Raw genomic sequence first — 15,328 nt, 5'->3', positions numbered from 1 at the left:
GGTTAAAAATGAAAAACATAAACATTTTGTTCTTGGTCCAGAAATATGTAACATAAATCATTAAGTATTTAATTAACTCTAAAATACCATTATAAAAATTATTAACATATGTTTTTATTTCGAGATTTGTAGTAAAATGGCGGCTTGACAACGGTGATGCCGTTCCACTTGGCGGGTAGTCAACGTTTCAAGTCTTCGTGGGTTGCTTTTTCCAAATTACAGGGAAATGCCGTAAAGTGATGAAAGAAAGGGTTGATCATCTGACGAATGAATTGCCACTAAGGTAGTGAGCTTTCGGTGTTCTATTATGACAAAATTGTGAACAGAAAATTGTTTCATTTTTAAAGGTTGGTCAGTGCGTGTTGTTGTTGTTGTCATATGACAGTTACCACCAATGTGAAACATTTCAGAAACCAACGAAACTCTGTGTCGTTGATGATTATCATTCGATTCCACCATTTTAAAGTGTGTTACATATAAAATTGTGTCATTTCAAGGTAAAATGACTTTTTAAAAGACGAGTAAATAGTAATCTGATGGCGCGCACGTAGTTACTCAAACTCAAAAGATAACTTTAAATATCAGTGGGATATAAATCGGGTGTACAGGTATTGCTCAACATACTTACTTAATTTTGGTCAAGATTTAGTCATATTCAAGTTTATATCTGAATCAGTGTTGGATATATCTGTCATTCAGAGTTAAAGGACAAGACATCACCTGGCTAAAACATATTTCAGTCGAAAGCAGGATAGTTCAGCTTTCTGAAAAGTATCATAATTTATTATTTTAATGGGATTTCACTGAATAACATGTAGAACAATATGACAATACTGCACAAGTGGCTGGTGTGAATCGAGGCAGCCATGCTGAGAATTTTATCCCATCGAACATATTTCTATTAGATTGCATGGCATAAGCTGTGACACAGCCTTTACCCATTCACAGCATTCACACATATTATAACACAGACATCGCTTTGAGATTATTTATGTGTAGCAGAAGGGACATTTCATACAGTGTTGTGGGGCAGGTCTGTATCATTTTCGGACCAGCACAGACGTAAAATCAGTTGATTCACAAGCCATGTAATATTCAACGACGGTATCACAAATTGTGTCAGACAGCAGCATACTATCTCGGCCCAAGCTGCATTCATCTCCTCAACAGACCATAGGCCTACTTAGACACGTTTAAATTATACATAAACATTTTTTTATCGTTCATGTTAGCGTTTAGTCAGCATGCAGTTGCTAAGTAACAAATGTCAGAGTCAGTGAAAAATTCAGTAGGGATGCCGTAGGTTTTTCTCATTGAACAGTGCTTAAAATTAATTAAATCTTATGATATAAAATTTTTTTCTCTGAATTTATTTGCCCATTGTCTTTCTCGCATACAAGGGATGTTTTTCTGTTTTCTTTTATAAAATACAGTTAAGTTATTGAAATGCCGTGTTTGAGCCGAGGTGCTCTCTGTGACGTTAATAATTCTGGCAATAATTAGGTCAGCACTGCTGTCATCACGGAAGTCACCACTACAAAATTGAAGTATAATATCCAGCAACAGTCGAATGCCTAGATCAACCTCAGTGGTGCTTAGATTTATTTCCATTTGTGTCACAATTGATTGGAATCCAAATGTACAACAATCTATTGTAATTTTGTAAACATTTAATAGGGGTGAGAATTACTGGTATCATTGCAACCCTTCTGGAGGCTACAACCTGAATCAGGAATACCCCAGCCTTGCATCTGCAGGCTACTCGTAAACTGTATAAATGATATAGTAGGCCTCTGCATGAACAGTTCAAGCAGTGGAAGAAATATCCTTCCATTTTGTCTAATTTCCAAGAAAGCTATTTATCATTCGGTCTGTCTTCCCCAAGGTCCACAACTTTAATCTGCCGCAGAGTACTGCTTAGACCATTAAACAGTAAATACCTCCAGCGTTAGAGGGCTAGAGTAAATGTGATTGTCGATAATGGAGACTCGCTGAAGCTGTGACAAGATGAAGTTTCACTAAACTTTTACTGGGTTGGAAAAAATTTTAAAAAATATTTAATGCCGGTTTAAGATACTTCGAATGGTAGTCTTTCAGTGGACACAAGCTTTAGTGAGGTGGTGTCTTTCACTTTAATGTCAAATCCTGCCAGTGGAGTAGAGGCCTACTACTGTATATGAAAACGTGTTTAAGCGTTTTACATGTTATTAAATAAACTGTCACCAGGTTTATAACTAACAGTTTCATTGTCTAGATGCCAAATGACAAAGGTATTGGTCCCAGTGATCTGTATTGTAAGGCATTAGGACACATGACACATGTAAACAGCTCGATCAAGACATCATTGCCACTGCATTGACGTCTTTAACATCAGGACTTTAAAATGTAGTCCGAAATAGGCCTGATGTTAGGTTTGGCAAGAAGGGCCTCAAGCCACCAACAGAGCACACTCCATTTAAAAAGCTGATGTACTTACCATGGCAGTTTGTAATGGTGTTTGAGACAAAATTACCCATCAATTACGTCTCCACAGTCTCAAGTTTGTAGACACTTGTGTCCCTTATGTTTTTGGCTGTCAGTTTATCATAAGCACAACTTTGATTGGTTATTTCCTAGGCAGGGTGGCCCCAAGTTTCCTTGGTGATGCTCAAAATGACCAGCTGTACTGACAGCTTGAACATATTTGACAATTGCAGGTAACTACATCATGAGAGTGCTCTGATGTTGGTTTGGCTGAACAAAATTTTACCAGGCCTAACATCACAGCAATCTTGGACAATCTAAAATCCAACTTGAGAAATGAGTAATAATTAAGTAAGACCTTAGTTAAACAATTATTGATATTAAAAATAATGCCATGGTGTATGACTTTCCTGTTCTCGTTTCAGGGCATAGCTCAAAATAAAACTTGCAACCATGGCATCACAAGTGGAATTGGCAGCTGAACGTAGGGAGCTGAGCAGTACCCCTGTGTTGCCCGCTCTCCAGGAAGGGCGGGCTAACCTGGTGTCACCTCCTCAGGGGGAGAAAACTCCATCTTTGAAGGAGACAGCTGCTCAATGGGCCAGTGATGTCAGGAAAAGGTATTTCTGCTTCTTACATTAAATGTTTTCAAAGTGAAATTACATGTACACCAAAAATAAAATTTAGCATAGTAACCATGTGATAATGATTGAGTCAGAGTGTTTGATTTTTTTTTTGTGTAGGTTATATATCAAATCATGCCTTAGCCCATGTGCACGTATGTATAAGCAATAAGTTAAGAGAACAAATCTGGGCAATGTACCATATCTTCAAAATATCAGCTCTTCTTTTTCCATTTGAATGACATTACTGTGGTGTGGGCTCATTCATCTGGGGTGTATGAAGTCACACAAACTGTAACATTTTATGCAACGTGACTGAAAACCACTACAGTTATTGTCCTGACATTGTTAAACAAGATACATGTATCCAACATTCTTGCAAAATGTCAAGGGGACCTGTCAAATGGTTGGCGGGACATCATTTTATTCACGTCAATTGTTCCTTTATTTATTTATTTATTTATTTGATTGAGTACGCCAGTATGATGTTACAGCAGAAGTTAACTGATACATTATAACATTGTTGATGTTTCCCTACAGTCCATTTTTTGATATTTTTCAAGGCAGTGAAAAATGGAATCATGTTAAGGCTAAAAGAGAAGACCAAAAAATAAAAACAAAAAAAAAAATCCTAATGTTGAGTAATACTTGAATACTAACTGTTTTTTTTTTCAGGGGGTAGGGGGGCATTAAATAATGGTTGCTGTGGAATAGAAGAGCCTCTAAGCTAATGATTAATGATATGATGATGTTTGTGTATTTCTGTCAGGGTGTCTGATGCTGTGAGTCAGGGTGAGGAAGTTAACAGGGAGGATATATGTATCCTGGAGAGAGAGCTGGTCACAGGCTTCATCACAGCATTGCAGCAGGACAGGTGAGAGCATAGTATAGTGATATGTGAATAATCACAGTATCACTCGTTTTTAGCTTGCCTGTATTAAGTATAGTGGGAGCTTATGTTGGCCCCCTGAGTGTCGAGAGTGTATAGAAAACAATGTTAAACAAAATGCAAGGGGTGGTATCGCAAAAGTACTGGAGATATTGAGCTCAGGGGTTGCACACATGAAGAGCAGAATACGACGTGGGGTATATTCCATCGTTGATTGGATGTGTGAATGTTAAGTATGGCAAATTACTGAATTCCTGACTTAGTGTATTGTGTATAAGAATCAATGTTAAGCAAAGTATTTGAGGTGTTTTCTCAAAATAAACTGCATGTATTGAGCTCTGGGGTTGCACACATGTAGAGCAGAATAGCCTGGAGGGGTGGGGATTTTCCATCATTGATTCCGTGAGCTCAAGGGTTGCACACATGTAGAGCAGAATAGCCAGGAGGGGTCGGGTTGAGGATATTCCATCATTGATTCCGTGAGCTCAAGGGTTGCCTACGTGTAGAGCAGAATAGTCAGGAGGGGTCGGGTTGAGGATATTCCATCATTGATTCCGTGAGCTCAAGGGTTGCACAAATGTAGAGCAGAATAGTCAGGAGGGTTGAGGATATTCCATCATTGATTCCGTGAGCTCAAGGGTTGCACACATGTAGAGCATAATAGTCAGGAGGGGTGGGGTTGGGGATATTCCATCATTGATTCCGTGAGCTCAAGGGTTGCCCACGTGTAGAGCAAAATAGTCAGGAGGGGTCGGGTTGAGGATATTCCATCATTGATTCCGTGAGCTCAAGTGTTGCACACATGCAGAGCAGAATAGTCAGGAGGGGTCGGGTTGAGGATATTCCATCATTGATTCCGTGAGCTCAAGGGTTCCCCACATGTAGAGCAGAATAGTCAGTAGGGGTCGGGGTTGAGGATATTCCATCATTGATTCCGTGAGCTCAAGGGTTGCACACATGCAGAGCAGAATAGTCAGGAGGGGTCGGGTTGGGGATATTCCATCATTGATTCTGTGAGCTCAAGGGTTGCACACATGTAGAGCAGAATAGTCAGGAGGGGTGGGGTTGAGGATATTCCATCATTGATTCCGTGAGCTCAAGGGTTCCCCACATGTAGAGCAGAATAGCCATGAGGGGTCGGGTTGGGGATATTCCATCATTGATTCCGTGAGCTCAAGGGTTGCACACATGCAGAACAGAATAGTCAGTAGGGGTCGGGGTTGAGGATATTCCATCATTGATTCTGTGAGCTCAAGGGTTGCACACATGCAGAGCAGAATAGTCAGGAGGGGTCGGGTTGGGGATATTCCATCATTGATTCTGTGAGCTCAAGGGTTGCACACATGTAGAGCAGAATAGCCAGGAGGGGTCGAGTTGAGGATATTCCATCATTGATTCCGTGAGCTCAAGGGTTCCCCACATGTAGAGCAGAATAGCCATGAGGGGTCAGGTTGAGGATATTCCATCATTGATTCCGTGAGCTCAAGGATTGCACACATGTAGAGCAGAATAGTCAGGAGGGGTCGGGTTGAGGATATTCCATCATTGGTTCCGTGAGCTCAAGGGTTGCACACATGTAGAGCAGAATAGTCAGGAGGGGTCGGGTTGGGGATATTCCATCATTGATTCCTTGAGCTCAAGGGTTGCACACATGCAGAGCAGAATAGTCAGGAGGGGTCGGGTTGGGGATATTCCATCATTGATTCTGTGAGCTCAAGGGTTGCACACATGTAGAGCAGAATAGTCAGGAGGGGTCGGGTTGAGGATATTCCATCATTGATTCCGTGAGCTCAAGGGTTGCCCACATGTAGAGCAGAATAGCCATGAGGGGTCGGGTTGGGGATATTCCATCATTGATTCCGTGAGCTCAAGGGTTGCACACATGCAGAACAGAATAGTCAGTAGGGGTCGGGGTTGAGGATATTCCATCATTGATTCTGTGAGCTCAAGGGTTGCACACATGCAGAGCAGAATAGTCAGGAGGGGTCGGGTTGGGGATATTCCATCATTGATTCTGTGAGCTCAAGGGTTGCACACATGTAGAGCAGAATAGCCAGGAGGGGTCGAGTTGAGGATATTCCATCATTGATTCCGTGAGCTCAAGGGTTCCCCACATGTAGAGCAGAATAGCCATGAGGGGTCAGGTTGAGGATATTCCATCATTGATTCCGTGAGCTCAAGGATTGCACACATGTAGAGCAGAATAGTCAGGAGGGGTCGGGTTGAGGATATTCCATCATTGATTCCGTGAGCTCAAGGGTTGCACACATGTAGAGCAGAATAGTCAGGAGGGGTCGGGTTGGGGATATTCCATCATTGATTCTGTGAGCTCAAGGGTTGCACACATGTAGAGCAGAATAGTCAGGAGGGGTCGGGTTGAGGATATTCCATCATTGATTCCGTGAGCTCAAGGGTTCCCCACATGTAGAGCATAATAGTCAGGAGGGGTCGGGTTGAGGATATTCCATCATTGATTCCGTGAGCTCAAGGGTTGCACACATGTAGAGCAGAATAGCCAGGAGGGGTGGGATTGGGGATATTCCATCATTGATTCCGCGAGCTCAAGGGTTGCACACATGTAGAGCAGAATAGTCAGGAGGGGTCGGGTTGAGGATATTCCATCATTGATTCCGTGAGCTCAAGGGTTGCATACATGTAGAGCAGAATAGTCAGGAGGGGTCGGGTTGGGGATATTCCATCGTTGATTCCTTGAGCTCAAGGGTTGCACACATGTAGAGCAGAATAGTCAGGAGGGGTGGGGTTGAGGATATTCCATCATTGATTCCGTGAACTCAAGGGTTTGCACACATGTAGAGCAGAATAGTCAAGAGGGGTGGGGGTGGGAATATTCCATCATTGATTCCGTGAGCTCAAGGGTTGCACACATGTAGAGCAGAATAGTCAGGAGGGGTGGGGTTGGGGATATTCCATCATTGATTCCGTGAGCTCAAGGGTTACACACATGTAGAGCAGAATAGTCAGGAGGGGTCGGGTTGAGGATATTCCATCATTGATTCCGTGAGCTCAAACTCTATCACATGTTTAATAAATATATTTCCATTAGAATTTGGTCTTTTCAGCTAACATTTGTGTTAAAACTGGATTGTGATTATATTTATATTTTTAATGTATTCATAAATATTATCATAATTCAGATTAAATGCATGTGTTTGGAAATAAACAACAAATTTGCATACAAATAAATTTATTAGACATGCATCACATCCTTATCTAGAACATTATTATGCAACGACCATAAGTACCAAAAGGTGGTTTTCAAATACCCTTTTTTCCTGAAAAAAAAAATGCAAAAAAATATTAAAGACAATATTTGCAAATAAGTTTTGATGCTCTTTCATCTGATTTTGACATCATTTTAAGTATAACATCTCTAACAAAATATGCACAAGATCTACTGCTTCCTTGCAGCCACAAGAGCTGGATGTTGCTCAGGGAGATGTTGAGTCTGATAGAGTCTTACAGTCACTCTCTGTACTGCTTTGACCAAAAGGCTGAGGTGAGTTATGATGTTATGTAATATTAGTGAAAAGGAGAAGCAGATTTATGGTGTCTAGCTGAGCAGCCTCTAGCCAGTAAGGTTGCAGTTCTGGAGTTTTGTCTGGCAAAAGGTGGTGGTTTTCCCCTGATTCTGCCCAATGGTCTCCAGCCAATCAATACTCTGTGAAGCTGTCCTAGGTTCCACTTTACCATATTTCATGTGTAGTTCAGTTGATTATCCTGAAAAGTGTGTCCCATGATTCCTTGTGTCTGGTTGTGATTCTTGGTTATTGGGCACAGCTGGAGGGGGGGGGGGGGCAATGGGGTAGGGGGAGTGTGTTCACGCCAGTATACATACGTGTGACAAAATCAATAAATACACTCACGCTTCAGTGAGCAACGAAAAATGTTAGCTCTAGTACCATCTCTAGATATCTTCTACCAGAATGCATGTTTCACATATGGTATGTGAGAGTATGTCGTGCCAAAACAGGCAGATTGAGGTTAGACAGTGAACCTGCAGCAAATAGGCCTTCATTGATAAGCGTACAGGTCTTTCAAAACATCACTGAACGACGTATATGTGTCTAGTCTAAAGTAAGTAATTTATAAATAAAAATATAACACTTCACTGCTCGGACTCACAGTGATTAGGTTCTGCTTTTCAGGTTTGCTTTTGTAAGAGTAAGAAAATCCATTTTCACGCAATTTGTTTGAGTTGTGAAGTCAGTGCGTTGCAATCGGCTGTCACAGCAACGCTAGAATGAGGTTTTGACGTATGGTACATGTAGTTTTGGAAACTTTGCTACAGCGTGTTTTCTATGTTTAACTGAAAGTACCCTATTTCAAAACGTGAGATACTAGGACTTTTCTGAGATGGGAGTAAAGGAAACTTCGCTGCCATTTCACGGGAAATTGACGACTGATAATTAACCAATCAGACCTATATCGCTGATATACCTTTGTATGCCGATTTGCTTAATTCATCTATGAGGCTGTGAATGTACAACACCGTTCCACAGATAACATTATCATAGTGCATTGAGCATGTTGAGCATTCGGCCATTTGAGGCCTGCAAGTGTAACCCGCAACTTTAGCCTGTCAACCTGAGTATCAATATTATATGTCAAGTAGCCTGTTTAGCTTGGACAGTGTGGAATTTACAGGTTTGTTGCAATTGTTGCTTGTTGCTTTATTCAGTTTAATTCATGAGTAAAAATAAAGATGTGACTGGTCAGAAAGTCTTCAAACCTCAGTGTGAGGTAGTTGATGCCGTGCAGTGAGGATTATTTCATGGGTCAAAAATTTCACCACTGACAGCTAGAAAGGACAGAAATTCTGAGTATTCTCCCTTTGTTTGTAGTGTGGAATTTGTACACTTAACTGTGGTGTGGGTTTGCTCTCTCTGAGTGCTTTGTAGTTCATGAAGTCCAGTAGCATTGGACTCAGTTTACACATGCTTGTACACATTGTACACAAACTCATGACAGTTTAAGTGTTGGTGTATTTTGTGTACTTGTCCAGCTGTACCACTACCTGGAGAGGATTGTCCATCATGCTGATGTCCACAAGAGCCGACTGTTTGATGTGCAGATCACAGAAGCCCTGGCCAAAGTTTTCCCAAAGGTAGCATTTCCCACTAAAAGTGAAACATTCGTAGTCGTAGCTTTTACTGAGCATGTGCATTTTGAAATAGGAAATACTTCAGAATGTAATCCTCATAATTACGTACACAAGTTTGAGTACACAACAAATTGCTATCCTATTCCAGTGGAAACTCAGAATTACTAATCCAACAACTGCCAGTTTGTAGATACTATTGTATTCCAAAGGTGCATTACATTCTTTCTTATGAATTTTTTTTTCTTCTCTGTACAGCTAGCTGGTGAAGACAGTGACTGCATAAAAACTTAGAATACAGCAATGTGTCACATTTGTAAATTTGACTTCTTTATTTATTAGGCTGGTGTTTTATGTTGTATGCTTTTATACTCAAGAATATTTCACTTATACAACGTCGGCCAGCATTATGGTGGGAGGAAACCGGGCAGAGCCTGGGGAAGCCCACGACCATCAGTAGGTTGCTACAGACCTTTGTAAATTTGAAATAAGAGTCATAGGATCGTGTGACGTTGTTTTATTCAGTCTGTTGTTCAGATTGAGGCATTGTGGTAAACTCAGGTTTCAGTGAAAGTAATTTCATTTGGTCAGTGATGTCAGACATCGAGTTGAGTCATTTACCTTATCTTGGAACATTGGTTTCCTCCACCCATAAAACCAACTTGATGTAGAAGTGAAAATATTCTTATTCAACAAGCAAACAGCTGGACAGCTTGGACCTGAACATTGTGAGGTGGGAATGGCATTCTTTATTTCAGACGAATTACACTATGGATGTAAATTTGGTGTTTTTAAAGAAAAAAAAAGGAAGAAATATATATTAGTTTTGTCCTTAGAGTAATCAAGTGTGATTTAATTTTAGGAGGTGGAGGAGATCAAGCAGAGTGGGCGTGTGCCTGCTAAGAAGTTCTGTAGCCCCAGTCCGCCCCTGGTCAAGGCTCCAAACTCTCCACGCAAAGCGGTCAAACTGACCCTGCCTGATGGCACTGACCCATTTGAACTGCGGCCAGCGGTAGGTTAATTGTGACGTCAGCATTGTAGTGAGTGGATTTATACAATATAAAAAGTAGTCCCAGTTTCTCACCAAGTTAAGCTTAGTTTAATTTTACCATACTGGTTTTCAATATTAAATACATGTCATTTTGAGACTTTGCTGTTGCTTCATTCAGAGCTGCTAGAAGAAACAACCGTAAGGCCATATTCCATTGGTTAAGCTAAATTAAAAAATTCCTTGTGGGTACTAACCTGACCATATCAGAGGAATTACGAGTTAGTCAACTGGCAATTTTATTTTTTTATTCCGGGTAATTTAAAGGATATTTCTTTTACAGAAATTACCTGCGAGAAAGTAAAGAGGAAGTGAGAAAAAATTACCAAATTTTATCAAAACAGCGAGAAAAAATTAAGATTAGAGCAATAACTTTGGGCCCTCCTGTTTCTTCCACCCATTAACCTGACTGCAGTCATATAAGTAAAAAATTCTTCAGTATGGAATTGAACCCTGATAATGAAATAGCCTGGTAAAATTCTTTATTCTATTTGACATAAGACGTATGTGGTTTAATTTAAGTATTTTAAGATGAAAGTTTAATAAACAAAAAGCATTGAAACTAATAGAAAAAAAAAGAGGTGGTTAAAAGTTTTTGCAATTTGTTATTTTGCCAGTCTGATGATGAGACGTACTTGGTGGTAAAACCCCTGACCTTTGGTGATATGAGGAAGTCTTTTGGGGCTGTGGCCATGGAGGTGGCCAGTCGTGAGTACCCTTAGCTCTTTGCACATGTGTTACACAAACTCTTAAATTTGAAATATTTTCAAATTTCAGTGAAAGTTAAAGTGCTTCAGAAAATGAAGAATGCTGGTGATCTCAAGTATCTTGCTCATCTCATGTCGTACGTGGGAAGGTCTGTCAGCAACCTTTGAATTGTCAGAGCAGAGGGGCAGAGAGTTGCACTTGCGGATTGCATTTTGCTTGTATTTAGTGACTCCTGTAAAATTTCACAAAATAGCCGTCCGTGTAGTAAAGGGAATATCACAGCATAGAGAGGGGCTGGTCACTTCATCACACTAACATTATCACACCTTAAGGTAGATTTACACATGAGTCGATTTTGACTCATGAAAACTTTGTCAGGACAATTCGCAAAGTGTTGTCTACACCTATGGTTGACCTTTTGACCTGATTGTATGACAACTGACAATATTGTCTCTACTCAAACTATTTTCAAATTGATATTACACAACAAAATCTTGACTGATTGCAAAGATCTGCACTAAAACAAAATCGCCATGCTTGGCGCTCAGCACTGAGAGGTTAGAGCAAGGAAACAGGTCTGGTTGGCCTAATGCCCATATAATATGACTGGGTTGGGTGTCATATTTGGTGTCTTTGGCATGATACTTCAGTGGCAGCAGCACTTTGATGGCAGAGACTAGCAAGAAGATACCATATATGTACGCACACGTAATGAGTGGTGGTTGTCATATGAGTGAAAAAATGGATGAAGAAAGACGTATACAAAAAACAAAATCATCAGAAAAGAGCAGAAAACTTGTCACAGTGTCTCATGGCTGCATGAAACCTGACATGACTGATATGGTATAATGAAGAACGAAGTCTCATGGCAGCTGTGAGAAAAGCATTCAAAAGCAGTCAAATAAATAAGTATGTGAAAGTCTCTTTGTTTATGTGTGTTTGTGTGGACAGGTGAAGCTGTATGGGGTCAGTGTTTGGGAACAACTGTACAAGCTCTACAGATAGATTTACCTGAAGAGGTAAGACATGTCACAAGCAGCAGTTACTCTAGCAGCCATTCTGTTAACACAGACAGATCTACCTGGAGATGTAAAATGTGTCTCAAGCACAAGTTATTTTATCAATCATTAAAATATACAACATTGTAAGTAAAAATACAAACGAATCTACCTGAAGATGTAAGACGTGTCACAAGCATCTGAGCGTTTAAATTGGTCAATCATGCTGTTAATTGAGACATACTGTACAGTGTACGCTAAAATGCTGACAGATTTACCTGGACTAGTGTTAAGATATGCTCACAAGCAGTAGTTAGTATGTTAATACTAACAGACATTGTTATTAAAACTACAGATAGATTTACCTGGAGAGGTAAGATGTGTCTCAAGTAGCAGTTGGGTCTGTGAGTCATTGTGTTAAGACGTATATTCTTACATGAAGTTTATATAGGAGAGCGTTTACCATCACACAATTTGGCATGCACACAGGGCTATGGGGACATGTTCACCAAAGTTACTCGTTAAAGGTGGATTACTGTGGGCCCTCTGGCATGACGATTAGTATAATATTATTGAGTATGCTATTGATCAATATGCAATCAAATTATGAAGAGCACTTAACATTTCAGCCAGAAGACAGAGAGAAGACATCGCCTCCCCTGACCAAACCCTCACCAGCTCTTACCCCCAGGTCAAGTGACAGCTCTCCTGAGGCTAAGAAAAAGGTTGGTAGTTACCTCTCATACTCTGGTGGGATGCTTAGTTAATCCCCTACAAGTCTGTCAATCAGTATGTCTGCCACGAAACACTTTTCGGGGCACTTTTTAACTTTTGCATGGTCTCACCAGGAGGAGTTACACATCATTTTCAAGTTTCAGGCTACTTCGTTCACACACTATTCACTGTTTTTGGTCCTGTTATGTACAGTGATTGTTTTATGGACTTTTTTTTCAAAGCAGTTCAGTATTTTGAAGTGAAACTTGGTACATTGGTACCAAGATTAAGGTTCAGTTTTGGGTTGTTCTGTCCATTTTCTACCAAAATATCACCATTTTTGTACGGTTGTTGACCTTGACATCCATGTGGCCAATTTTCTGAGGGCTCACAGTGGAGGAGGACATGAAGAATGAGATCCTGAATGAGATAGAATTCCCAAACTATACTTTCCATTATCATGTTTGTCGAAGCTGTAATGCAGTTAAAAAATAGGTTCGGTGAAAGAAGCTTTTGTTCATCACCATGTACAGATCTGTCAGTGTTCTAATTGATCATTAGTGCTAGAGACTGTTTTCTCTGCACTCTGTGAAGTCAGGTTTTCTTGAGAAAAAAAAATGCGATTTTATACTGTGCTGTTATTATATTCTTACCGTATACACTTTTATCTTGTGATTTGTGTTATCTGTATTATGATGCTCCTCAGGTATTTGTTGTTGTTTTATTACAGTATTTAAAAGCTATAATGTACAGGTGTTTATGTATTACACAACGTTTGATCCATCACCATACTCATCATTGGATTTGCATAAGGGTTTACTTGATCATATTTCACTTTATTCAGTTTCAGAAGTACACTTTATTATTACACAACTCCTGAGAACTGTCCGCATCACATAAAGATTTATCCACAGTCATTGTGCTTATAAATAATGCATGTAACCAAATTGGTGGTGTAGGGGGTACAGAGCCTGGTTGCTGTGGTATAGGCGATTCCACAAAACCATTTCTGACTTAGGTCAAAATATAAAACGTTGACAGAGTCCTTAGTGTTTGGTATTGAAAATTGATTTTTTGGCACATTTGTCTTCAAGATAAGATCGGTTAAGCAGTCAAAGTTTTGATTTCAAGGGCCAGTAAGTAAGCTTTAAAATCCACTCTAAAAAGTCAGAAATTGGTTTGCAGAATCAGCCACAGGGTCCAATTCCGGAAAGCCAATTTTGACTTTAAGCACTTGTTTTTGGACCCTGGGTATTAAAACATGGGAAGACCTAACAAATTTCATGTTAACATAAATCAATAACACATTGAAGTTTTAAACATCAGTAAAAATCTCACCCTTGCACCACAGTATCACTTTCCACCAATGGCATTGCACGTTTGTCTTCACTGCATGCTTCTTCTCCTGGCAGGTCACATCACGGAAACCAATGACTGGACGAGAAGCTGTACAGTATTTTGCTGGCTGTCACCATATCGGCAAAATCAAAACATTGTATTTTAACCTGGCTCCAAATCGGCACTACAGGCCGTATGATTTGATTGAAGTGCCTAAAAACAAAGTAAGATCTCAACAGACAATGTATTTGTTTGTTTGCTTGTTTGGATAGGGGTATAATGTTGACCTTTAAAATTATTTTTTGGGTCATATCATGGTTTCTCCAGGTAGCCATATTTATGGTGTTGCCTCACTGAAATGCTATGCAAAAGACACCAGACATGATGTCCGTTCAATTATATACTGAATATATGGCTTGGAGATCGACCGATACTCTTCTATATTGACTGGTCCTTCAGTTAAATAAGGGAAATGTGGTCAGACCTTTCTACGATCTGCTTTCATCTAAATGTATGACATATACATGTAGTAGAAACCATGCTTTTTAGATAATTTCTTGTTCGTAAATGTGGGTGTGGTTTGATAATTCATTAAATGTTGATAATTTGAGGCCAGTTGTACCTGAAGAAGGTGTGTTTGTATGCATTAGCAATGCAGATGCAGGTGTGCCCTAATAAAACACTTTGACCATATTATCCAGCATATTGACGGTCAGAATAATCCTACAGAATGAAGTATATCTGGTCTATGATGTAGTTGTGGTCCAGTTTGAATGGTTGTTTATTGCTTGATAAAATAATAATAATAATAAGTGATAAAATAAATAAAAAAAAAAAGGAAAAATAAGCAGAAGTGTGACATCAAAATAAGTATACATTTTATGGTAATACTTTTCATACATTTACTGATATGTTGTGAAATATACTTGACATGAGATTAAGCACCAATCCGGGATATGAACACAGGACTCATTATAGACTGTGGTGTGTTTGAGAAGGTATACGAATGTTCGAGACTCTGCTGAGTGATGTTTGTGTTTGTTGTCTTGGCCAGGTGAATGCAGACCATTACGTGTTTTCAACGTTCAGTGTGATGCGCGTGCATCATGATGCGCCCAGTGAGACTATGGGACTGGCAGACTGGCAGAGAGAAGCCGTGCTTTGGAACGCCATCTCACACATACCCTTCTTCAAAAACTACCTTCTAGTCAAAATGTTCAGGAGGTAATCAAGGGGCTGATTCTGTGCTAATTAAGAAAACAGTATTGCAGTAATGTTTTATGCAAGAAGTCCTAACAAATTTGACCACGCATTTATATGTACACCTGTCCCTCCTTAAACAAATTTGACCACACATCTACATGTACACCTCTCCCTCGTTAAACAAATTTGACCACACATCTACATGTACACCTCTCCCTCGTTAAA

General features: G+C 39.9%; 1 protein-coding gene across 1 annotated transcript in view; it reads left to right on the top strand.

Moving 5' to 3' along the window:
- Positions 1-147: 147 nt before the first annotated feature.
- Positions 148-15,328, top strand: part of LOC135478179 (dynein heavy chain domain-containing protein 1-like) — a 146,431-nt gene continuing 131,250 nt past the window's right edge. Inside the window, 11 exon segments of the mRNA XM_064758450.1 lie at positions 148-283; positions 2,889-3,083; positions 3,856-3,960; positions 7,405-7,492; positions 8,999-9,100; positions 9,957-10,106; positions 10,760-10,850; positions 11,802-11,869; positions 12,478-12,573; positions 13,975-14,124; positions 14,955-15,124. Coding sequence (XP_064614520.1) covers positions 2,917-3,083; positions 3,856-3,960; positions 7,405-7,492; positions 8,999-9,100; positions 9,957-10,106; positions 10,760-10,850; positions 11,802-11,869; positions 12,478-12,573; positions 13,975-14,124; positions 14,955-15,124 — 1,187 coding nt within the window. The 5' untranslated portion in view covers positions 148-283; positions 2,889-2,916.

This window comes from Liolophura sinensis, chromosome 11 (assembly GCF_032854445.1).
Source record: "Liolophura sinensis isolate JHLJ2023 chromosome 11, CUHK_Ljap_v2, whole genome shotgun sequence".
Taxonomy (NCBI): Eukaryota; Metazoa; Mollusca; class Polyplacophora; order Chitonida; family Chitonidae; genus Liolophura; species Liolophura sinensis.
The sequence above is the reverse complement of the archived record's forward strand: the minus strand, read 5'-3'. Positions and strand labels throughout refer to the sequence as shown.